Source organism: Lonchura striata, chromosome 8 (assembly GCF_050655825.1).
Source record: "Lonchura striata isolate lonStrDom1 chromosome 8, ASM5065582v1, whole genome shotgun sequence".
NCBI classification, from domain to species: Eukaryota; Metazoa; Chordata; class Aves; order Passeriformes; family Estrildidae; genus Lonchura; species Lonchura striata.
Genome location: NC_140710.1, coordinates 23,980,415 through 24,003,386, shown reverse-complemented (window position 1 = coordinate 24,003,386; position 22,972 = coordinate 23,980,415). Strand labels below are relative to the sequence as shown.

Here is a 22,972-nt window from a genome sequence, read left to right as displayed (position 1 = left end):
AACTATATATATATGTGTGTGTGTGTGTGTGTGTGAAATATATATGTTATGTGCAATATAGGAAAGGTCTCTTCTCCTTCCATCACTAAACTTTCATTTTCTTCCCCTATATTTTTGATCTGTAAACACAGGCTCTTGACAAGTTTCCTGGCTCTTTCTTAGGGCAAGAGGAAATCTGTCCAATTGTTTTACAAACAAAGCATCCGGATAACATTTTATAATTAATATGTAAGAATTTCTCCAACTATAATCCCTATAATCTCTGGTGTGACCACACTCAATAGAATGGGATTTTGTTTATTTAATAATCAAAATCCTGGGTTAGTTCTGTAATTTTTCCTTATGATTTTTGCTAGCCTAAAATTTAACCTGTTTATGGCATGTAAATGTCCTTATTTGTCATTCCCCTTACAGAATGCTTGCTGCTCTGTGGGTTTCAATTCTACTCTTAATAGACAGAAAAGGGAAAAACACTTCTTTTTAGGCATATAGAAAGGGAAACAATCGAGATAATGAAGCCCTGGAAACATCTCTGGAAGTGAGGTGATAATTCCAATCACTTGGAGGCTAAACAAGCCACATGAGGCAAATTTCCTGGAATGGTTTTGTGAAGGTCTGACTTTCACAGGAGCTCAAGCAGGAAACATTCCCAGCTCAGGACCTAAAATCTGGCTAATCTTTATGGCCCCTTGGCAGAGTGCAGAGCTCCAGGGCCCCACTCCAGAGCCAGGAGCAGCGCTCCTGTGGCACGAGATATCCCATATCCTCCTGTGTTCAATGAGCTGGAGAGCAGGCAGTGTGCTTCAAATTGTCTGGATATGCTTATGAGCAGCTGTGGACAGATCTTGCTTCTTCCCTCATATCCTTTGTTTCTTATTTTTTAAACCTTAGGGCTGCGCAGGAACGTCAAGTCTCCAGCTCATTAGGGGGCCATGTGACTGCTCTGGACTTTGAACTCAGATAAACTCCCTACTGAATGAAAATGTGTAAAATGCTTCCAGCAGAGATTATTTTGCACCAGGCTGTACTAAGAAATGCAGCAGAATTTCAACACTCACATTTCAGAGGCACAAAAGAGAGAAACCATCCTTGTCCTGAGTGCAGCGTTTCAGGGACAGCTCCAGAGCGTGCATCCCTTTCCCCCCATACAGCAGCACTTATACCAGCCTATGGAAGCAGATCATGGTTTAGTTTGGGGAATAAAACATCCTGATTCCATATAATCACACATCAGCTTCTGTCTAATCAATGCATACAATTTTGCTTTCAAAAGACATCTTCAGAAATCCCAAAACCACACATTTAAATCAGTAAAATCACATCCAAACTGGCCACATTGGGATGGATCAGAATTTCTGCATGCTTTTTAGCCTGGAGAGATACCAGAATTTACCTAACATTTGAATAAAGAAAAAGAAAATCCCAGCCCTGATCATTAGGGTGTTTTTCCCTAGGTGCAGAACATATGTCTTGGATTCTGGCTCACTTCCAGACAGAGTCATTAGGGACTGTTCTCCCTGTGGTTTTCACTGGATAAAGCATTCCTCTCCAGTTCCTCCTGTGAACATTTGTACCATGTCATGGGGCACTAATCAGTCATTCCTGCCCTCTGCCCCAGACAGGCATTTTAGCAAAAAGTTAAATAATTTCTAAACGTTATAATTATATCCCAGTCCCCTCCAAATATAGTTGGGAGGGGTAGAGATAGAACTATAATTTTAAGTATAATTGGATAGATAGAGAGAGATAAATATGGATCTGTTAACACTCATTTTGAGCTCCTAGGGATCCAACAGACACCATCTCCTGTATCAGAATGGTGGCTCATGGAGAGGAACAGCATTGGCAAAGGAGCCAAAGGCTGATGCTAATGCTGCATGTCCAGAAATGCACTTTGGTTGTGGGAACACTCTTCCAATTAACCCATCCAAAGAGGTAGTTTGGGATTTGACTCCCATCCTGTAAGGATGTGATACTGTTGATTGAGGAGATTGAAAATTTGACGGGTTTTGACCAGGACGAAGCACCAACAAAAGATAAAGAGGCAGGTTTCGGGGGGAGATGTAAAATGTCCGGTGCCTCTGGTTGAAAAGCTCTAGAAACACTTAAACAGAGCTGGAGCAGCAATCGGCTCCATCCGAAAAACAACACATATCCCTGAGGTGCGACATTGCCATCATGCGGCCATCCCAACTCTGCAGGAACACCAGCAGGGACAGCAGGAATGGGAACCTTATCCCACACTCGCAGCTTTCTCAGTTGTCTTTAGCACTGGCAGCCTGCAGGAGAAGTGGCGGGGGTGACACCCTCTCCTGACACCCCTCTGCAAAGGAAAACACTCCTTTCTTCGCACCTGCCCTCCTTTATGCCAGGGAGCAGCGGCATTTTCTATTTCCCGGGGCACGGCACTGCCAGGGTGACATTGCACTGCACACAACAGAGCACGGCTGACCATCCAAAATGTGCAGAAACACCAGAAACGACAAATGGACCACTCCTCATGTCAGGAAGCCAATCTTTAGGAGAAATCTGAATGAGAACAGCACAGTGGTCTGGATCAGGAAGGAACTACAGCACATACATACATGAAAATATATGAGGACAATACACAGAAGTTACTATAGAGTCAGAGTGAAAAGCAAAGCAAATTTTAAAAATTATGAATTTAAGGAAAAAGTTAAATACAGAGGGCAAAACGGTGGTATGCAAAAGTGAGCTGTGATAAAATGTGCAGATGGCTATGTTTTACAGTGGAGCAGCAAAAGAATTATGAAGATCCAAGAATGATGAGGGGCAATGAGAGCAGCAGTGAAGACAAATAATTTCCTGCTTGAGCCAATAGCTGTTCACCCACACAAAATTTGTGTTTTCCCTCCTCTGGCACCCTGGTACAAAGCATGACTGAGCTTACTCACAGAATGACCCACTGCTTCCTGGAATTAAAGCCTCAGGGACGGGAACACAAACTTCCGAAGAAAGGGAAAACCTTGGTGCAGAAGTACAACAGGAGTTTTCTGTCCAGCTGGCACACTAGATAAACACACAAATCATTTAGAAAGAATCTCAGTTGGACATTCCTTAGAACACCCAGATTTCAGCTATAACAATATTGTAGCAAAACTTCACTAATAAAAGAGGGCTATAGTATCACTTGAGAAATGAAAAAATAATATTGACAGGCACAGAACAGACATTCAACTCCCACAGATGCCTGGCCCCACAAAGGCAAATTCTGTTTGCCTTCCCATCTCCCAGAAACTGGCACCTGGAAACATCTAAAAGAACCTGCCTGCTGCCACCATCTCAAACAGGGCCCAGCCTTTGCACTGGGAAAGATCCTGATGCATGGAACTGCCCAGACCAGGGAGGAACCTTCTTCTGCACCACAGAATTTGCAAAGATTGTAACAGCCCTAAAGTGGAAACTTTAAAAGCCACTGAAGGAAATCAGATAAATATTTGCTATTACCCTGAGCTGGACCTGGTAATGACACCTTTTTAAGTTCTTTTTGCATGTTTTTGTTTTTTTTGCCAGATTGAATCATGGAATCACCTGTAACAATTCTAAAAAGTGTGGCTGTTTCTATTGTACAGTTTTTCCTCTATAGGGTATAAGGGAAAATTTTACTCTTTATTTTTAGCAAAAAGTCTGTTTTGTGAATAATGCCTCCAGGCTCCAAGAGTTTTGTTCTCTGTGTCATCAACCAAGTTTCCATATGCTGCTACAAGTTTCAGCAGCTATTTGAAGAGACTGTCCACTATTTCTTATGTATAACACACTTTGTGTGTGCCATCATGGGGGCAGCCCCTCGTCACCCAGCTCTGCCAGCAGGTACACAAAACTGACATCAAATTAACTTAACAGGAATTAAAACATCTTTTAGGACAGCTTTTCCCCAAGGAAAGCAGGGGAACTCAGCTGGACAGCAGAATTTAAAAGCCTTTTCCTCTGTCACCCAGCCTCCCAACAGCCTTTCCCAGCCTTGGAAGACATTCTGCTTCCTCTGATGTCTCCAAGACAAGGAGGGCTTTTCCCAGGTGCATTTCTGCCCTCTCAGAAGGAACAGCTTATAGCCAAGATGCAGAAATATAGTAAGGCATTCAAAAATGCCAAAGGAATAATTCAGTGGAAGTCCTCATTCGGAAGCGTTTCCCTGTGGCACACACCTGCTCTGAGGATGGCAGAGATCCACCCACTTTTTGGTGTGAAACTGAGATCACAGATGGCAAAAAACACCAATAAAGTCCCCTCCAGCCAAATTTAATCCATGGAATAACTGTGGGTCTCAAATAATGGATTATGAACATACTTTGGTTTTAATCCTCAACCTCTTAAGCCAGGGCAGTAAACCCTGAACCTCAGTACTCCCTGCCCATGGCAGGCAGTTGGAACTACATGACCTTTAAGGTCCCTTCCAACACAAACCATGCTGTGACTCTCTGACAGTCTATTTACCTCCTGCAATTACTTTGCTGCCCTTAAGCCAATTTCCAGCAGAAAAATGCCAGCAGTCCCAAGCTACAGCCACAGTTCCAGCTGGACTGCAGCTTCCCAAGCTGAGGCAACTTTGGGGAACATGGGACATATCCTAAATTCCTCCTCTATCAAGGAGGTGGGTGGTCCTGCAGGTAGGGCTGATACAGGAATAAATTTTCCCACCATTTTCTTGATAATAAGGGGTTAGTGGTGGGTGTAATATGTGTATCTATATATGTGTGTGTGTGTGTGTGTATTTTTTATTCCAGGGCTGTTGTTTTCTCTTAAGAGGAACCGCACAAAGCTGTGTCATGTCCTAATTAATAATAGGGTAATTATTATCTACAGAGGCTAAGTGTAACTTTAAAAAATAACAGGCTGTGGCTATTTTTTAACTCTCAAGGTCACTAGGTGCTGTTGGAGTAGGAGCTCCCTGAGCAGTCCGAGCAGGGCAACTCCCACCTCACTTGAAGCCACACGGGTCCTGCCCAGCCTGGCGCTGTCCTGGGGTGGACAGAGGGACCCAGACAAGCTTGGGAAGAGGCTCGTGGGAATCTCATGGAATTTAACAAGGCCAAGTGCTGCTGCTGCACCTGGGCCGGGGCAACTCCCAGGATCAGTCTGGGGAGGGGGCAAGCAGATGGAGCAGTCCTGGGAGAAGCATTTGGGGTGCTGGGGGTGAGAGCTGGAGCTGCCCCAGCCCTGAACCCCCTGCCCTGGGCTGAGCCCCAGCGTGGGCAGCAGGGGAGGGGGATTCTGCCCCTGTGCCCCGTGCTCAGCTGAGACCCCACCTGCAGAGCTGCCCCAGCACAGGAGGAGCTGGAGCTGCTGGAGAGAGCCCAGGGGAGGCACAGCATGGTCAGAGGGAGGGAGGAAAGGATGGGAGAGATGGGATTGTGCAGCCTGGAGCAGCTTTGGGGTGACCTCACTGTGACCTTGCAGTACCTGGAGGAGCTGTTGGGAATCCCGAGGATACACTATTTACAAGGGTCTGGAGTGACAGAACAAGCAGGAATGGCTTCAGAGTCAGTCAGAGCACGGTGACAGTAACATCAAGGTTGTGGCTTCAACTCCGGTATGGGCCATTTACTTAAGAACTGGATTCAGTGATGCTTGGGGGTCTTTTCCAACTCGGAATACTCTGTGAACCTGTGAAACTTCAAACTGAAGGAGAATAAGTTTAGCCTGGCTATTGGGAAGAAGCTGTTCCCCGCGAGTGAGGCCCTGGCACAGAGTGCCAAAGAAGCCGTGGCTGCCTCAAGTATCCAAGGCCAAGGTGGTGGGAGCCGGAGCAGGCTGGGCGGGCCGCGCCCTCGGCTCCCCGGCCGGGGCCGCGCCCTCGGGTCCCCCCGGGTCCCCCCGGCTCCCCGGCCGGGGCCGCGCCCTCGGGTCCCCCCGGGTCCCCCCGGGTCCCCGGCCGGGGCCGCGCCCTCGGGTCCCCCCGGGTCCCCCCGGCTCCCCGGCCGGGGCCGCGCCCTCGGGTCCCCCCGGCTCCCCGGCCGGGGCCGCGCCCTCGGGTCCCCTCGGGTCCCCCCGGCTCCCCGGCCGGGGCCGCGCTCGCTGCGCCGGCGCCGCCGGGCGGGGCGGGCCGGGCCGGCCGCGGCTGCGCGGGGCGGGCGCGGCCATGGCGAAGCACACGGTGTCCTCGGCGCGGTTCCGCCGGGTGGACGTGGACGAGTACGACGAGAACAAGTTCGTGGATGAGGAGGACGGCGGAGACGGGCAAGCGGGGCCTGATGAGGGCGAGGTGGACTCGTGCCTGCGACAATATCCTGAGGGGAGCGGCGGGGGCGGAGCGGGCGCGGCCGCCGCCGGGGCGGCCTTGTAGGGGAACAGCGTGAGCGGCACCGGTGGGCAGGGAGAGATGGGCGGAGAGGGCTGGAGGGGATGGGGATGGAGGGGAACGGACTGGAGGGGAAGGGACAGGCGGGGAAGGGGATGGAGAAGAAGGGGATGGAGGGACAAGGGAGGATGCTGAAGGGGGAAGGGGCTGACAGGGGAAGAGGCTGGCAGCAGGAAGAGGCTGAAGGGGGAAGGGGCTGACAGGGGAAGGGGCTGGCAGCAGGAAGAGGCTGAAGGGGGAAGGGGAAGAGGCTGAAGGGGAAGGGGCTGACAGGGGAAGGGGCTGGCAGCAGGAAGAGGCTGAAGGGGAAGGGGCTGACAGGGGAAGGGGCTGGCAGCAGGAAGAGGCTGAAGGGGAAGAGGCTGAAGGGGAAGAGGCTGAAGGGGAAGGGGCTGAAGGGGAGGAGGCTGAAGGGGAAGAGGCTGACAGGGGAAGGGGCTGGTAGGGGAAGGGGCTGGCAGCAGGAAGAGGCTGAAAGGGGAAGGGGAAGAGGCTGAAGGGGAAGAGGCTGAAGGGGAAGGGGCTGACAGGGGAAGGGGCTGGCAGCAGGAAGGCAGCCCAGCTTCCTCCCCTGCCCGCAGCAGCCGCAGTGCCCCGGGGCCGCGCTCAGGGCGGTGTCCCGGGGATGCAGACAGGGCGTTCCTGTGCCCAAAGAGTTCCCGTGCCCGCTGCCAGGGCTGCCTCGCCCAGCTGGCCCTTGGTCACTTTTCCCTGGGCTGCTGTCCCAGTGGCTGCTGGGGCTGGATGTGACAAGCTGAGATCTGTTCTCGGGGGCTACAGATTGCAGAAGTGATGGAGAATGGTTTCTATTACTCATTCAGGGAATGGCCTAGGAAGTATTCAGCAGTCCCGGAACTATACAGCTGCTTGTTGATGCTGCTCCTGCCTCAAATGGCCTGAAAATTGCTGTCTTAGGCTGTAATGTCTTCTTAGCTGGTGAGGGAATCCCTGCATCAGAGTGTTTTCAGTCATGCACAAGCCAGCTACAAATATAGCTGTCCTGGTACTTGATGTCCGTGTATTTGGTGTCTGGTCCTTAACCATCTGGCACAGGGAACATGATGGCTGCACTGCAGGCAGCTCTGAAGAACCCTCCCATCAACACAAAGAACCAGGCAGTGAAGGTAAAATAGCAACTGCTCGCTCATGGGTTACTCCCTAAAAATCCTTTCCTGTCTCTGTTACTTCTGTGCCACTAGTTGTACCTTGAGGAGGCAAGAGGAGCAGAATTTAGGGTGAAACATCCATGACCACAAGTGTTTTAATCTTGTTCAAAATACTGTAGCTCAGGTACAGTACTGTCCACATACCTTTACCTTGGTGCTGGATCAGGTGTGGTTCTCCTGCCAGTGCTGTTTGTGTTTTGTGTGCCCAGGTGTCATCATGTGCCTGTGTCTGCCTCAGACCACACATGGCAGCTCACAGATGTAATCCTTGTGTGCTCAGGGAACCAGGGTTGCAGTTGTCACCTCTGACTAATGAAACCACCAGCAGTGAGCCTACAAAAAAGGAAGAATTGTTTTTTGTCACATCCAATCAAAATGAAGCTGTTAAACCTCAGGAAAAGCAAGTCCTCCCCCTGTGATAGTGTGGGAGTCTGCTGGGTATGTGCATTTCTGAACATCCCCAGGATGGATCCTGAATAGCTCATGATTGCAGTGGTGGGAGGAACAGGCTGATAAGATATGGCAGTGCCCAGCTGGTGAGTGCCTGCAGTTACTTCTCTGTGCCCAAGGAGAGGCCCAGGGGCATGGCTCCCTGCTCCATGGTTCCTGGCAGAGCTGTTCCTGCAGCCCCAGCCCTTTCCTGAAGGGTTTTACAGAGCTCTGAGAACCAGCTGTTACAAATAGAGCTGTATAGCTTTGTCCTCACATTAATGACTTGTTTCCATTAGCCCTCTATTGAAGGATTTAAGAATACATTTGGTGGTGGAATTGAAGAGGGTAGAATGACTGAACATTAATACCTGTATTAATTTTTGGTTATCTTTGGAACTTAAATAATTTTACTTACAGTCATGTGAGAAGTCTTGCTAAAGCAAGTGATTATGGAGTATTATTAAATTGGGCAGGAAAAGTGACATCCACAGTTTCTGTAGGGGGAAGGTGCCTGACATGTTTGTACGATGGAATTATTCAAACATCCAGCAACCCCGAGACATTTTTCTCTCATCCTGCCTCAGTTAGTGATGGATGAACAGGAGGAGCTGCTCCTTGCTGATTGCATGGCTAATCGCTGCTGTAAGCTCACCTCACACATTCCCAGGCCTGAAATGACATCCAGATCAAACGTTATTAATTCTTAATATTAATGGCCAGTCTGCATCCAGTGTGCCTGGGACTGCTTGGAAAGCACGTGGCTTCCAGCAGTCACCTCTTCCAATGGCATTTCCCTGGATCATAATGGTTGTGTCACGTTAAACAGTACAGAGGTATGGAAAAGGCTCTAGTGGGAAGAGGGGCCAGATAAGCACTTGATTGTTATAATTATTTTGGAACTTGATACATCTTGAGCTTCCAAATGAACATTTAGTATTTAGCCATAATTAAGGGGCGGAGAATTGCAAACACTCACAGAGGCAGAAAAACTAAAGGAGGGCGAATGTGTTAAACTCTTTTACCTTGTTTATCCTTGAGAGGATGTGTCTGTTAATCTTTCTATGACAAGCTCTTCACACACTGTCCTCTTCAGAGGTGTTAAAGAAAAAAATGCAGTTTGGCTGTGCCTCTCACCAGGATGGTTGTGTCTGTGCCTGCCTGTTGACAGGATCGTGCTGAGAGCATCGTGCTGAAGGTGCTCATCTCCTTCAAAGCCAACGACATTGAGAAGGCGGTGCAGTCTCTGGACAAGAACGGGGTGGACCTGCTCATGAAGTACATCTACAAGGGCTTTGAGAGCCCCTCTGACAACAGCAGTGCTGTGCTGCTGCAGTGGCACGAGAAGGTGCGTGCATGGGGACAGCTCCTGCCACAGTGCCCAGGCCCTGAGCCTGGCCAAAACTCCCTTCCTGGCTGGTGAGACTCAAGTGCCAGTTCAGGCTGTGAGGAGGGTGTGGCCCTGGAGCTCACAGCTCAGCTATACCTCCTGCCCACTGCTGCTTCCTTGAGTTAACACCCAAAAGTTAAAGTTTTGGTTTCTCTTAGACTGAAGCAAACAAAATGGTTTCATCCAGTGATTCAAATGGGCTGAAGGAGAATTTCCTTCCTGGAGGGAAGCAAAATTTGCAGCTTGATTATGCAGGGAAATGAAAGCTTAATTAAAGTTAAAATAGCTTTCTTGAAATTGAGTGTGATTATCATACCCTGGCACTCTGGCTGCTGGTGTTTTGTGGAGGACAGGCAGATACTCACGTGCAATATGAATGTGATCCAAGTATTTTCATAGACTCCCAGGGTGGTTTTGGTTGGAAGGGACCTTAAAGCTTATTTCATTCCACCCCTGCCATGGGCAGGGACACCCTCCACTATCCCAGCTTGCTCCAAGCCCCGTCCAACCCAGCCTTGGACATTTCCAGAGATGGAGCAGCCACAGCTTCTCTGGCACACCTGTACCAGGGCCTCCCCACCCTCACAGAGAAGGATTTCTTCCCGATACCTAATCCTAGTCACCTACTAACCTACCCTCTGTCAGTTTGAAGCCCTTCCCCCTTGTTCTGTCACTCCAGGCCATGTCCAAAGTCCCTCTGCATCATTCTTGTCAGCCCGTTGAGGAGCTGGAAGGGAGCTCCAGGCTGCAGCTGGCCTGGCCTGCTGTTCACTGCCGTGTTTGCCTTGGCAGGCGCTGGCTGCCGGAGGAGTTGGGTCCATAGTGCGAGTGCTGACTGCCAGGAAGACGGTGTAATCCAGCAGGGGTGCCGGTGTGACTCCAGCAGGGAGCCGCTGCTGCAAGCCCCGATCCCCTCCCGGCACAGCCGCCCCCGGGCAGCCCTGACCCCCAGCTTTGCCTCGCCCTGCTGCTTCTGTCATACCCCACCGATGATGCGCATCGTGATCTCTTCTGCAGTGAAGTTCTGGAAAATTATGAAGGTGGAATTTTACTTCTAACAGGAATATTTGGTACTCGCCAGCCTTTCAGTGACATATTCAGTGATGTAAACAATTTGGTGTTTAGAGTGATTTGCATTTGTGTGTAATTGTGGCAGATTTGGACCTGACTCTCTGAGCAAATGCTGAGGGACACAGGGCAGTGTCTTAATTTTTTGCTAGTCAAGCAGTGTTTTGAGCTAAAATCTTGATATTTGAGAAGTGGGGCAACTACTATTAACACAGGTAACTGGACCATATTGCCTTTGGTCATCTTCTGACCCTACATCTGTGAATAGGTGAGAAAAAAAGCTCTTTTTCAGCCCCAATAATCATTCCAGATAACTGAGTATTTTCCTTAACCTGCTCAGGTTCCTTGCCATCAGCCTGATGCTGGGTCCATAGTGGGAAGGTCACAGTGGGATGGAGTTTCCATCATGCAGTTTGGAAAGTGGAACTTAAAAGGTTAATGGTCCATTTACACTGGAGCCCAGCCCAGTGAACTCTTCTTATTTTGGGGAGCAAAGTTCCTGAAGAGAAGAAGATAAAGCAGCTTTTACACAGCAAATCGCCTTTCAGCAACTGGAAAGTGATTTGGTTTTGTCAAGCACAACTAAATGGCTGCTGGGGGTAGTCTGAGAAACATATCCTGGTATCGACACCATCCTTGCAGAGCCTCCCCTGTTTTGTTTTCTGGTTGTGAAGGGTCTGTAAGGAGAGCAGACAATTCACATTCCTGTTGCATTGTGCCTCATCATGCTAGCTAGTGGGCCAGTCAGGTTCCCAAATAAAGAGGAGAATTTTAAAGAATTAGGAAAGCCCAGGGCATCCCAGACCACGGATCACCTTAGAAGGTTTAGGGCCAGGACTAAAATACATGTGTTTTAATTTCACTATTTTACTACATTTCAGTTGTGTAAAACTGTTGGGGACCTTGTGAAATCTTTGCTGTTTTTTGATATCTGCTTTGTTTTTGTAATAATAATAAAGACCAGACAATAAACCGTCACTGAATGTTTACTCACAGTGTCTGACATGCCTTCAATGGAGACAGGATCCAGCATGGTTACCTCTAAACCACTCAGTGCCTCCCTTATTCTCTTCCTGGGATGCTTCTGCTTGCTCACTGCCTCCAGAAGAACACAGGCACAACCACAGGAGGCACTGAGATCACCAGGTGGGAGACCCAGCCTTGCTGCAGAAAGCATCTAGGTTTCACCCATAGATCTGTACAGAAATTCTCCTGGTCGTGCAGCAAGGGTTCTGTCCTTACAGCTCTGCCAAGGATTGTGATTGGCTTCTCTGGTTCTTTCCACTTGCCCAGGTTTGGGTTGAGACATCGATGAACCTCATTTTAAAAAAATAAGCTGTAATCCCAGAGAGGTGGGAAATATTTTCCAAAACAATTGATGCCAAAGCAGATCAGCTGCCTCTAGGTGGCATTAGATAAATGAAATGAATAAATGGAGTGGTCTTAAGGTTCTGCAGATCCCCTTGGGTGAGGCTGTGATGGATTTAGGAACATTTACAGAACATGTACATCGGTGTTTCTGTTCAGGGATGTGCTAAAACATGCATTGCTGTGGGGATAGGGTAGGATTTGCAGGGGCAGCTCTGCTGGTAATGAGTGACAGGAAAGGGAAAAGCAAATGTAGTCTTAAAAGACAGCTTTTTTTCCTCCAAACCTGCCTTGCTTGTATTGGTGGCTGGTATGGACACCATGACAGCAGTTCAGATTCCTGTTAGGACAAGGAATTCTTCAATGGAGAGACTCATGCAGGTCGGACTGGGCGGGGTGACAGGGTTTGCAGAACTCTGCTGCCTTCAGCTTTAGCCAGAGTGGGTGGCAATGGTACCTTCTGATCACATCCTGCTTTTGTGCTAGCTGAGAGCTGCTGCTGTCCTCACATCCACCTCAGTGTCTGCCTCCATTTGGGAAAAGAGCCAAGACCCCTGGGTCCTGTGCAGAGTTCCAACACGCCTTCCTGGGAATGAGCTGGACATGCTCCTCCACTTCTGCCCAATAAAACTGCTCACAAAAAGATCTTCTCTCGTGCATAATGGGGGGGGGGGTTCTTTATGCCTGAATCGGGTTTTTTTTGACTCTTCAGAAATTACAAACTTGTATATATTATAGCTGTTCGAAGTCAAAACCCATGCACTGCACCCCAGCTGGATTTTGGACATTTCTCTAGTTCTGACCCACCTATTGGCAATTTGGGTTTGGTGGATTCCAAGAGTCTTCCACAGGAAATGTCACCATCTCTGTTACTCACTTCCTGTTGGACATTATCGTAGAAGAAACAAGTTCACCTACTGAGTCAGCTTTGGGGAGAGAAAGGGGAACAAGAGACTGACTCTTGGTAAAAGGGCTGTGTTTATCACAGCTCTGAAATCTCCTCACTGTTAAGTTACAAATACCCAGGCAGAAAACTGATGCTATGAGCATTACAATGGGGATGATGTCTCATCCTCCTCCAGCTCCCCTTGTACTGCTTTTGGGATAAACCTGACTGAGCAGTGCACCAATTCAGATAATTAAAAGAGCAGAAAATTAAGCCTCCAATAAGGTGAACCCTTTGCTGCTCCATGGGGTCTCCCATCCTGCACAGGAATCAGATAAGGCACTTAGAGGGGTGTTTTTACACTCACCATGTTTTTCCTGCCCTTTTACCTGAGCATCTCTTCAGCTTGTTGCATCTCCCTCTGCTTTCCTGGAGATCAGTGTCTTCCGTGCTCCTGTGGGAAGCCCATAGGAGCCAGCTGGGATGCTGAGGGCACACATAGAGCTGGAGAAGCAGAGAGCCCCAGGCTCAGAGTTCTGTTTGGTCTACTTTGGATTAAAACCCCAGTCTTTGCTGCTCAGGGGCTCGGGTTTCTCCATCAGCAGTACTCAGAAGTCACCTCCCCAGCCTCCCTCCCACTGCTGGAGTTATGTAATTTGCTAAGGAAGTTTTGGTAAAGGCACAAGGGCTGAGTCTTGCTGACATATTTTAAGCTCTTACAAAATACACATCACATTGCTGGTAGATGGGGCAGAGGCAAAGCACTTCCAAAAATGCTTAAAAAACATGTATGGAGCAGCCAGCTCAAAACCTGTGAGTCAGCAGCAGGTCAGAATCCTGCTGTCACCACGTGCCCTGTGCTCATCTTGGCCCCGTGCTTCCAGCAATGTTCCAGAGCCAGTTATTCTTTGCTGGCCCTAAAACACCTGGACAGAAGTGCTCATGGGTTGAGCCTTGGGGATATGGTGCAGCATGGCCACTGCTCCAGAAACCTCATCCATGGGCAGCTCCATGGGACCTTAGCAGTGGAACTTCACACTGGGACAACACGGTGGGGTCGGGAAGGACCAAGGGTTTCTACTTCACCTCCCTGCTTGGGCAGACAGGGCAGCCCCAGCCCAACTGTGCCTGCCAGGAATTGTCTGCAAGAACCGCTTAGCAATGACAAGACTGCGCTTTGCAGGGCACCAGGGGCTCAGCCCAGCGCTCATCCTGGGACTTTGCAACATGAAATCTGACCCGATGAACTACCCAGCTGACAAAACCCATGGCTTCCAATGCACAAACCCGAATATCAAAGCCCGAGCAGGCGAGGAGCGGCTGCCCGGCAGGAGCAGGGATGCACCCACGGCAAGGCGCTGTGTCAGAGGCAGCCCGCCCCACTTCCCCATGCCGGGCTGATGCGAGCCAGGCCACTTCCTGCCGGGTTTGTGACAGGGGCGGGGGAAGGCACAAGTGCGGGCAGAAGGGAGCCAGAGCGGCCGAGCTGCCCACAGGGAAGGACAGGGACAGGGGCGAGAGCCACGGCACGGGATCCCACCCCGCACTCCCAGCACGCCATGTCCCTGGTGGAGACGATCCGGCTGTGGCAAGAAGGGGTGTGTGCTGCGGACAGGAAGGAGTGGAGCGCTGCCCTGGATGCCTTCACCGCCGTCCAGAACCCCCCTGCCAAAATCTGCTTTAACATCGGCTGCATCCAGCTCGTCCTGGGGAAGCTGGCGGAGGCGGAGCAGGTAAGGTACCGCCCCTGGGCCGCTCATCCTCTCACCTTGCGGCTTGCCCAGGTACATGGACGTGGTGGGGAAGGAAGGAATTTAAAGGATCACGGTCTAAAGGATGGATCTGAGGTCCTTTAAAGCTGTGCAGAAGGGGGACAGCCCGAGGCTGCCAAACCTGTTTTGCCAGTGAATCGGAGGTGAGGACACACGGCTCGCTGTTCGCTCTCCCTCTCCCCAGGAGGTGACCGTGCTGGCAGATGGCTCCAGCTCAAAAAAACCCAGGAGCCTGCTCCAGGCTCTCCCCCACCCAGTGCTGCAGGGAAACACAGCCCACAGAGCCCAGCTTAGGCCGCTCGGCTAAGGCAGGATAGGTACAACTGCTCTACGCCCTCAGTTTCTGAAGGTGTCCCCGTTGTACCACCCCTTTGCCCCACTCCTACCTCTGCAGGCGTTCACCCGGAGCATCGGCTGCGACAAGCACCTGGCTGTGGCTTATTTCCAGCGGGGGACCGTGTTTTACCGGAGGCAGAAGTGAGTGGAAGGGTCTCACGTTTCCTTTTTGCCGCTTACAGAGAGGCCAGCCTTCACCTGAGGATGGCCCCAGGCAGGTTGGTGCCCCAGAGCCCAGACTGAAACCTGTCAGGGTCAAACAGGCTCCTACTCTTCAGCAATGCAGTCCTGAGATTAACCTTCAAAACCTCTCTCCACCCCTGGGGTGTCTGAAACACTGCAAGGAGAGAGGGGAGACCTGACTGAATTCACCAAGTCTGAGTACAGGCTTAGAGGCAGGCAGGTTGCCAGCATGAGCTGGTGACACCTTCATCCCCTGCTCCACAGCCACGAAAAGGCCATTGAGGATTTCAAAGAGGCTCTGGCCCAGCTTCGAGGCAACCAACTCATCGACTACAAGATCCTGGGGCTGCGCTACCGGCTCTTTGCCTGCGAGGTGAGACACACCTGGCTACCAGTTCTGATCCCAAAAGTCTGTTCTCCAGCATTCTTCAGCATGAGAAATCGAAAGAGGAGGCAGCCAGCCTTTTTTGTACCTTGCAAAATCCAAACAAGTGGGTGCAGTGCCACTGCCCACTGGCCTTTCCTTTCCTGGCAGCAGTCTGGCTGCTCCAAGAGCTCTTTCCCTTGCTCCCATCCCTCCAGCAGATTCTCTACAACATCGCACTGGTGTATGCCACAACGGGGAACTGGGAGAAGGCTGAGGAGCACCTGACCCTGGCCACAAGCATGAAGAGTGAGCCCCAGCACAAGAAGATAGACAGGGCAATGGAAGCCATCCTGGTACGGAGGAGCAGGTCTCACAGCCCCACAAGGAGAGGGAGGGAAATCCCACTGACAGCACATCCCTTTTCGCAGGATTAAAATGCTGTGGCAACAGATACTGTAGTGGGAGACAAGTCTGTGGGAAGAGCTTTGGGTCACTGGGGAGGCAGGGATGGGAAGATGGGATTCCATGGACTGTACCCGGGCTGGGATTTGGCTGTAATGGTGGTGGTCTGGAGCCCTGCTCTCACCTCCAAATTCTCCATGACTTGTCTGTGCTACAGAAGCAGAAGCTCTGTGAGCTGGTGGCCATTCCTGCAGGGAAGCTGTTCAGGCCTAATGAGAAGCAAGTGGCTCAGCTGGAGAAGAAGGACTACCTGGGAAAGGCAATGGTAAGAAAGATCTATACTCTTTATTCAGGCCAAGCCTGTGGGCTGAGAAGAGCTGCTGACTGCCTTGTCATCATCCCTCTGAGCTGCTGTCTGCTGCCTGGTAGGCAGCCAGAGAGAGGGAGCTGCTGGTCTCTGCCTCAGGGATCCCCCAGACATGGAGAGAGGGATGGCACACAGGGATCTCGTGGGAAACAGGGGGACTGCAAGAATACAAGAGCTAAAAGCACATTCCTGCTGAGCATGGTGTACTTCTTGTTTGTCTCCTTAGTGAGACGAGGGATAGTCAGCAATGAGCTGCAATGATCCCCTTGGAACTTAAACCAAGACATTTTCAGGGGTGGGGGAACAGAGCTATTTAACATTTGACACCCACAACCAACCTCCAGTTCTTCCACTGCTGTTTGAAAATGGCTCTTCAGCTCAGATAAGTAAGCAAGCTTTTCTCCTGTGAATGTGCAAAATCCAGTCACTGGGAAACCACCTCTGGGTTCAGGCCCTGGGAGGCAGCACTTGTCCAGAAAAGGAACCAGGCCCTGGGGAATCAGACAGCTGAGAGCCAGGCAGCTCCTTGAGTGCCAGAAACATGCACAAAAACATTTATCAACTTTCTAAATTACATTTAAGGTCACCTGTAGGAGATATAGGCTTGAGCTGGACACTTTGGCTCCCTTCAACATTTGTGATTAAATCAGAATGGAAAACTTTCAGGTTTTAATGTGTCAAACCACAGAATCAGCCAGGCTAAGAGCAAAAAACTTACCACAGCTGAGAGGGAAGCTTTGATACGAGAGGCACTCAGCCTTTAGTCCAAGATGCTTAGCCTCAAATCATATCCTCTCCTGAGCTTAAAGCATCCTAAGCAGCTTGGCCTGGCCAATAGCAAAGAAGAGGGTGGACATCAGAGGTCTGAGAGGGGTTAACCACCTGTCTTTGGCTCTAGGTGGTGGCCTCTGTGGTGGACAAGGATGATTTTTCAGGATTCGCTCCCCTACAGCCACAGGTAAGAGCCTGTCAGTGAACAGCATGCTCAGTGCAGGGTGACATGGGGGGGCTGTCACCCACAGCGGGGAGCAAGCAGCACCCTTGCCACCCTGAACTCTGTGCCATTACCCTGGGGAGGAGGCAGGCACTGTTTCCACAGATCAACTGGTCTCTCCAGCATCAGGAAGCTCATCCCAAGCCCACCCACAGCTGTGGCTGAGGTTAAGCTGGTTCCCTGCACAGGGAAGTCGTGGGCAGGGTGATGGCTCTCAGCAGGGAGCTGTGCCTGGCCCATCCCAAAGGATTCATTAGGGATCACCTGCCTAAGCCTGAGTGGAGAAACAAGGGCAGTTTTGCTCTCACTTTGCACTCTCCTGCCCATTCCACAACTCCTTTGCATTTCCCATGCCATTTTCCAGATGATGTGATGACATCTTCCCATTCCTAAACGCAGCAAGAGTTTTTCCAGGAGGTCTCTGGGTGGATATGGGAAAGCACAGCACCATTGCACAAGATAAATGACAACCTTCTCAGTGCAGACAGTGCTGCCAATTTCAATCCTCTGTCAACTGAAACTAAAATCAGGAGTGAAAAGAGGATTGTGCCTCTGAAAACCAACTGTATGTTGAAGAATGTAGAAACTGCTCCTTAGAAGGAATAAAGCCAGTGATATTCCTCATGGCACTTAAGGCACCTGCATGTGGAGGAAGGAACAGTGTTGGGGTGAGGGCAGGCACGGTAAAACGCTGCAGGACATTTCTGCAAAACAAACAAAATCCTTTGGATTACTGATATTTTCCTTTTTGTCTTCCTGTTGGCAGGCCTCTGGTCCTCCACCCAGGCCCAAGACCCCAGAAATCCTCAGGTAAGTTGGATGAAGGATGGATAACCCATGCAGCCAGGCACAACCCCACTCTCACAGCCGAGCATCCAGCTGGCACCCAGAACTCAGGGGGAATGGGGAATGTAGAAACGGAGGCAGAGGCCTGGATTCTCCATCTGAAGTAAAACAACAGCATCACCAACATTTCTGACCTGTCCACTGCTCCCACACCCAGGGCCCTCAGAGGGCAGCCACACCGTGTCATGTTCGAGTTCATTCCCGAGACCGCTGAGGAGCTGCAGGTCCTGCCAGGAAACATTGTCTTTGTCCTGAAGAAAGAGAAGGACAATTGGGCTACAGTGATGTTCAATGGAAAGGTATACCAGGAGTGTGCTGGACACGAGGGGCAGACAGCAAATTATGGTTGAGATTCTGCAGAGGCAGAGGCCTGCCAACAGTAATTAAGTAAATTTCTGACTGAAGTGTCATATGTCCACCCTGGCTTAGGCCAGAGGGTTCAGTGAAATCCACCCAACCTGCAGAAACTAAACTTCAAGCCTCAGGAATCATCCTGGATGCACGGGAGGGTGAGGACACATCCAGTTGTGTCCTCCAGCAGTGGGTTGCCTTCTTGCCAAGCAATCACTACTCATCTCTCCTCCCCTGCAGAAAGGGATTGTCCCCTGCAACTTCCTTGAGCCTGTGGAGCTCCAGAATAAACTGCATATACAGGTGAGGTGGCCCAGGAGGAAATGGTGTCCTGGGGAGGGTAGATCTCAAAATATTCACCTAACACATGCCTCCCAGTGGGACCCATATATGTGACTCCCTCCCCCTCCTGATTCTGGGGTTGGTTCTTCTGACTCATGGTCACCTTATCATGAGCTCAGAGATCTGCAAAATCTGTGCTGGTGGCACCATAGCAGTGGCTGGCAGTGCTGGGGAGATAATGGATATAGCTAAATCACCCCTCCCCAGTACAAGATCCTGAACAGACTTCAGGAAAATAGCAGGTTGGAAGGGGGCTGCAGGAGGCAGCAGCACCCCAGCCCCTCAGTAAGGGTGGGAGTGGCAGCACTATCTTCTTCCCACGGCACAGGAAGAAACCCCTGTGGAAGTTGAGGTCTCCGAGTCACCCACCTCCACTGTGCCGGAGAAGCCGCGGCGGCTGGCGCCAGGTCAGTGCCGGAGCCGAAGGGATGGGAGCACAGCTGACAGCACCCGCAGCAGGCTGGGAGCCCTGTCCTCACCCTTTGAGAGCAGGGCTAGGGCTCTCCACCAGCTCACTCCTGGCTCCATTTGAAGTCAGGGACTGAGAGACATTGCAACAGCAGGCAGAGACAGCAACTGCAGTGCTGAGGGTACAGTAAAATAGTGTCTGTGGGGTCCCTGAGGAAAGCAAGTCCCTCTGTGCTTCTAACTAGCACAGTGAGTAATGAGGAAAAGGGCCTGGAGATAGGAATGGGGCAAGGCCCAGCTTGGAGTAAAGGGTTCCTTTATAGGCTTCTCCTTCAAGCAGGGCATCCATGACAGTTTCAGTGCTGCTGTGGGCTGAGCTAGGTTTAGAGGAGCTGTATGAAGGCAATTCCTGGCTGGTGCTACCCAGTACCCCACATCCCAAGCTCATGTCCCCAACAGAGCAACCTTGCAGAGAGTCCATGGGTAGAACTGACACAGAAGAAGGCTGTGGGTCATGGAATTAAGGACAAACACCTCACAGACACAACAACCCCAATGGTCATCTTTATGGCACCAAAAGCCATCTCAGATCTATTATAGGACCATGTTCAAGTGTGTAGCTTGGGCTCTTCTTGGAATGAGCAAAGTTGTGTCAAAACACTGCCAAAATGTAAATCAGATCCTCATAAAGAGGCTTCCACAAAGCTACATGAAACCACCCTGCCTGGGGGCTTGAGTTTAGCTTTACAGCCCCATTGAAGGACAGGGATTGCCTTTGGTTTTCAGGATGGACCTAGGGAGGTCAGAAGAGGAAAGACACTAAAAACAGCAGCTCCATATTTATGCTTTTTGAATCCACCCATGAAAGACATCCTACCCTCCATGCTCCTGTCTCTGCAAGAGGGAAGTCACAGAGCCAAAACCTCTGCTCAGTGTTGTAACTAGATCTTACAGAGGAACGTCTGTGATGGATGCTGTATCCATTCAAAGGACTGCTGCTGGCTCCAGGCTTGGTTGGTTTTGCTGGAGATCATGATGGGCTGCAGGAGGTCTGGCTGTGTATTTAGACAACATTTATCCCATCCCACCTTCTGAGCCACCTTTTTCCTCCTCCCCAGACTACGTTCCTGCTACCATGGTGCAGCCAAGAGACACGGCAAAGGTAACGCCCTGCGAGTGCAGACCCCAAGGTCCTGCTGGTCATACAAACCTGCATTTACCAGGAGACTTAGGGCTGCTTTTTGGGAGTTCTCCTCCAGGCCCTGGGGAGGGGGCGGGGGGCACTGGATTACTTCATCTTAGCCAACCTGAGGCACTGGAGAAGGGAGAAATTGGAGAGAGTTTGGCTGGAGTACACATGCTCCTGGGTAGGGTCAGCACATCAGAACGTCACACTGGGAAGAGATGGGAAAATACAGCAATTCCAACTCAAAAAAAAAAAGGGGGCTGGAGGGTGGACAGAGCTCTAATTTGATCACCCCAAAGCCATAATTTGGTGCTAAGCCCCTTATCTACCCCTACCTAATCTATTACTGAGCTCTCTCCTGGGACGAGCCTGAGTCTGCCAACCAGCCAATGTCCAAGCACAGCCTGGGAGGCACAATCTAACTCAGGCAACCAGTTTCCACATGCCTGTGCTTGCCAAGCCACACAAGGTGACATCCCATTTCCTGCCTGCAGGAGGCTGAACCAACTGTCTCCAGGCCCCATGTCCTCAAGGTGCATTACAAATTCACAGTCGCCCTGAGAGTCGATCGAGGCCTCTCCTACAGGGAGCTCCTGGAGCTGGTTTGCAAGAAGCTGGAGCTGCAGCCCGAGCACACGGAGCTGAGGTGAGGCACTGCCAGCCCCAGTGAGCCAGGGCTATGTTCCAGCACTCCTCACCTGCATCCCCTGCACACCAGGTACAAGCCTGTGGAGGGCCAGGAGCTGCTGCCTCTGAGTGCAGAGAACGTGGAGGTGGCCTGGAGTCAGAGCAAGGACAACTGCCTGACAGTCTGGTGCAATGGCACAGAGGTCAGTGACAGCTACACGGGGCAGCCACCTTCTCTTCCCTCCTGCTGTCCTTTGCCTTACCACAAGCACAGGTTTGTGGCTTTCAACAGAAGCCACCAACCTCATGAAAGGCAAAGGAGTAAAGAATGAGTGGAGAGAAGCAGAGCTCATCTCTGTTGCCCTGTTACGAGAAAGGAAACCAAGAGACTGCATTCTCACCAGCTTGTTTCCTGCCTAGGGAGAGGGGCTTGTACCAGACAGCAAACCAGGGGAGTCACCGCAGGAGGCAACGCCTGCGGAGACGGGACCAAACCATGTTGTAGCTCAGTACAGTTATGAAGCCACACAACCTGAAGACCTGGAGTTTCAGGCAGGAGACACGATCCTTGTTTTATCCAAAGGTAATTGTGCTCCTCCTGGGATAGCAGAGGGGAGGGATCCTCCAGCTCTGGTGAGAGGAAGGGTGGTATGGCAGCAGCAGAGCCCCTCCATCTTTGCCTTGGGATTCCCATCCACACATCCGTGTTACACACACTTCTTCCAACATATTTTCACAACTCCTGTTTCCACTGCAGCCCTCCCAAACATCTAAGACAGGAGTTACACTTGGACTGTATTTAAGCTTATTGATCACAGTGGATTCTTTCAAGGAGAGGCCTCATTTTAGCTGCCATTCCCACAATGGGAGCAGGCTCTCACTCCCATTCCTTCCACCTGTAACCTTTTTTCATCTGCTTTTCTTGTTAAAAGTACAATCTTCCTTTAGTCACTTAGTATTAGTCCTTAGTGTTTCTATAGGAATTGAGGCTTAAATACAGACTAAATCTCAGGAAGACCAATGAAGAATTATATACACAGGGCACATTCCCCATCTCATTTGAGCCCCTGAGTGAAATCAAGACATCAGAAATAGTTTTAAAGGCAAAACCCCCTAATATTTAGCCATCTGTAGTTATGTTACTAATTTGTGGTGGCTGGCAGGCTTTGGCAGCAGTACACAATCAGTCCCCCATCTAATGTTTGACAGCTTAGACTTTGCACCATGCAATACTGATTACCCCCTCCACCCCAAAATCCTACCTTCCCCTTCACTCCTGAGCTCAATATTTCCAAATACAAAGCTGGTTCTTGCCTCATTTGGTTCTCCCACAGCAAAATTACCAGAGCTCCTAAGCCTTACTAAACCCAGGGTAGCAGAAGTTTTGGGGGGGGGGGGTGGGGTGGGGGGGTGTTTTAGGGTTTTTATGTGAACATGAGAAATAGCTGACAAAATACTTCAGATGTATCCTGAAGAGGACAGACCAAGGTCTAAGATAATTTCCTCAATCTCCACAGTCACTATGCTTCCCCTCAAGGCAGTTTCCAAGCCCACTAGTCTCTATTTTGATCCAATTTTGCACCCCCATTTGATATTCCTTCTTACCTGACCACTTTACTCTCTTCCTCATTCCTCCCTTTCCTCCACATTCTGCTCCCTGCTGGGTCTAGCACAGCTCCAAGTTTTATCAGCAGAAACACCATAAAACTGTGATCTCAGGCCTCTCTGCAGTACATGATGCTCCTGTACATTCCTAGGGTCATAAGAACTGTGTCAATTTTCCCTTCCAGTGAATGAAGACTGGTTCGAAGGTGAGTGCAAGGGGAGGACAGGCATCTTCCCATCTGCCTTCGTTCAACAGCCCAACACTGAACACCCAGAGAAGTGACTGCAGAAGAGCTTGAAGTTGTGGAGAGTAATTAATTCAACTGTTGCCATTATGTAGTCTGCATATTAATCCTTGCATCTGAAAATGAACTTTAAATGTTATTGCTACTTGTATTAAAATCTTTATATTTTCTCTTACCTTTTGCATTGTTCTCTTAAAAAGGAACTTGTTAAGAAGTTGCTAGTTCCTGTTAGGGACACATTCATTCCTAAATCCCATGCTTGCCAAGAGACTTGCCATACCCCATCCTTAAAAAAGCTTTTATATAGGCATGACA

The 22,972-nt window shown here is 50.3% G+C and overlaps 3 protein-coding genes across 6 annotated transcripts in view; 2 read left to right on the top strand and 1 right to left on the bottom strand.

Annotated features, from left to right (window-relative positions):
* RGL1 (ral guanine nucleotide dissociation stimulator like 1) overlaps nucleotides 1–5,811 on the bottom strand; it is a 73,302-nt gene extending 67,491 nt beyond the window's left edge. For both annotated transcript variants that reach the window (XM_085586589.1, XM_085586591.1), the window contains exons 1-4: nucleotides 5,422–5,811; nucleotides 2,916–3,030; nucleotides 2,354–2,529; nucleotides 1,059–1,167 (exon numbers count right to left, since the gene is read on the bottom strand). The gene's annotated coding sequence lies outside the window, so the exon portion shown is untranslated. The remainder of the gene's footprint in view (nucleotides 1–1,058; nucleotides 1,168–2,353; nucleotides 2,530–2,915; nucleotides 3,031–5,421) is intronic.
* Nucleotides 5,812–6,053: 242 nt separating this feature from the next.
* Nucleotides 6,054–11,361, top strand: ARPC5 (actin related protein 2/3 complex subunit 5). Its single transcript, XM_077785502.2, has 4 exons — nucleotides 6,054–6,244; nucleotides 7,372–7,443; nucleotides 9,086–9,262; nucleotides 10,097–11,361. The coding sequence occupies exons 1-4, from the start codon at nucleotides 6,101–6,103 to the stop codon at nucleotides 10,157–10,159; spliced, it is 456 nt and encodes a 151-aa protein (XP_077641628.1). The 5' UTR covers nucleotides 6,054–6,100; the 3' UTR covers nucleotides 10,160–11,361.
* Nucleotides 11,362–13,960: 2,599 nt separating this feature from the next.
* On the top strand, nucleotides 13,961–22,832 carry NCF2 (neutrophil cytosolic factor 2). 3 transcript variants are annotated; one of them, XM_085586593.1, is made up of 15 exons: nucleotides 13,961–14,359; nucleotides 14,793–14,875; nucleotides 15,182–15,290; nucleotides 15,503–15,637; nucleotides 15,904–16,011; nucleotides 16,952–17,011; nucleotides 17,814–17,857; nucleotides 18,051–18,192; nucleotides 18,485–18,547; nucleotides 18,915–18,993; nucleotides 20,113–20,156; nucleotides 20,675–20,826; nucleotides 20,899–21,010; nucleotides 21,228–21,390; nucleotides 22,598–22,832. In XM_085586593.1, the coding sequence occupies exons 1-15, from the start codon at nucleotides 14,027–14,029 to the stop codon at nucleotides 22,693–22,695; spliced, it is 1,725 nt and encodes a 574-aa protein (XP_085442719.1). In that variant the 5' UTR covers nucleotides 13,961–14,026; the 3' UTR covers nucleotides 22,696–22,832. The 3 variants fall into 3 exon arrangements, with proteins under 3 accessions (XP_085442719.1, XP_085442718.1, XP_085442720.1); XM_085586592.1 differs by having other exon boundaries at nucleotides 15,500–15,637; XM_085586594.1 differs by lacking the exons at nucleotides 14,793–14,875; nucleotides 15,182–15,290; nucleotides 15,503–15,637 and having other exon boundaries at nucleotides 14,022–14,359.
* Nucleotides 22,833–22,972: the final 140 nt, after the last annotated feature.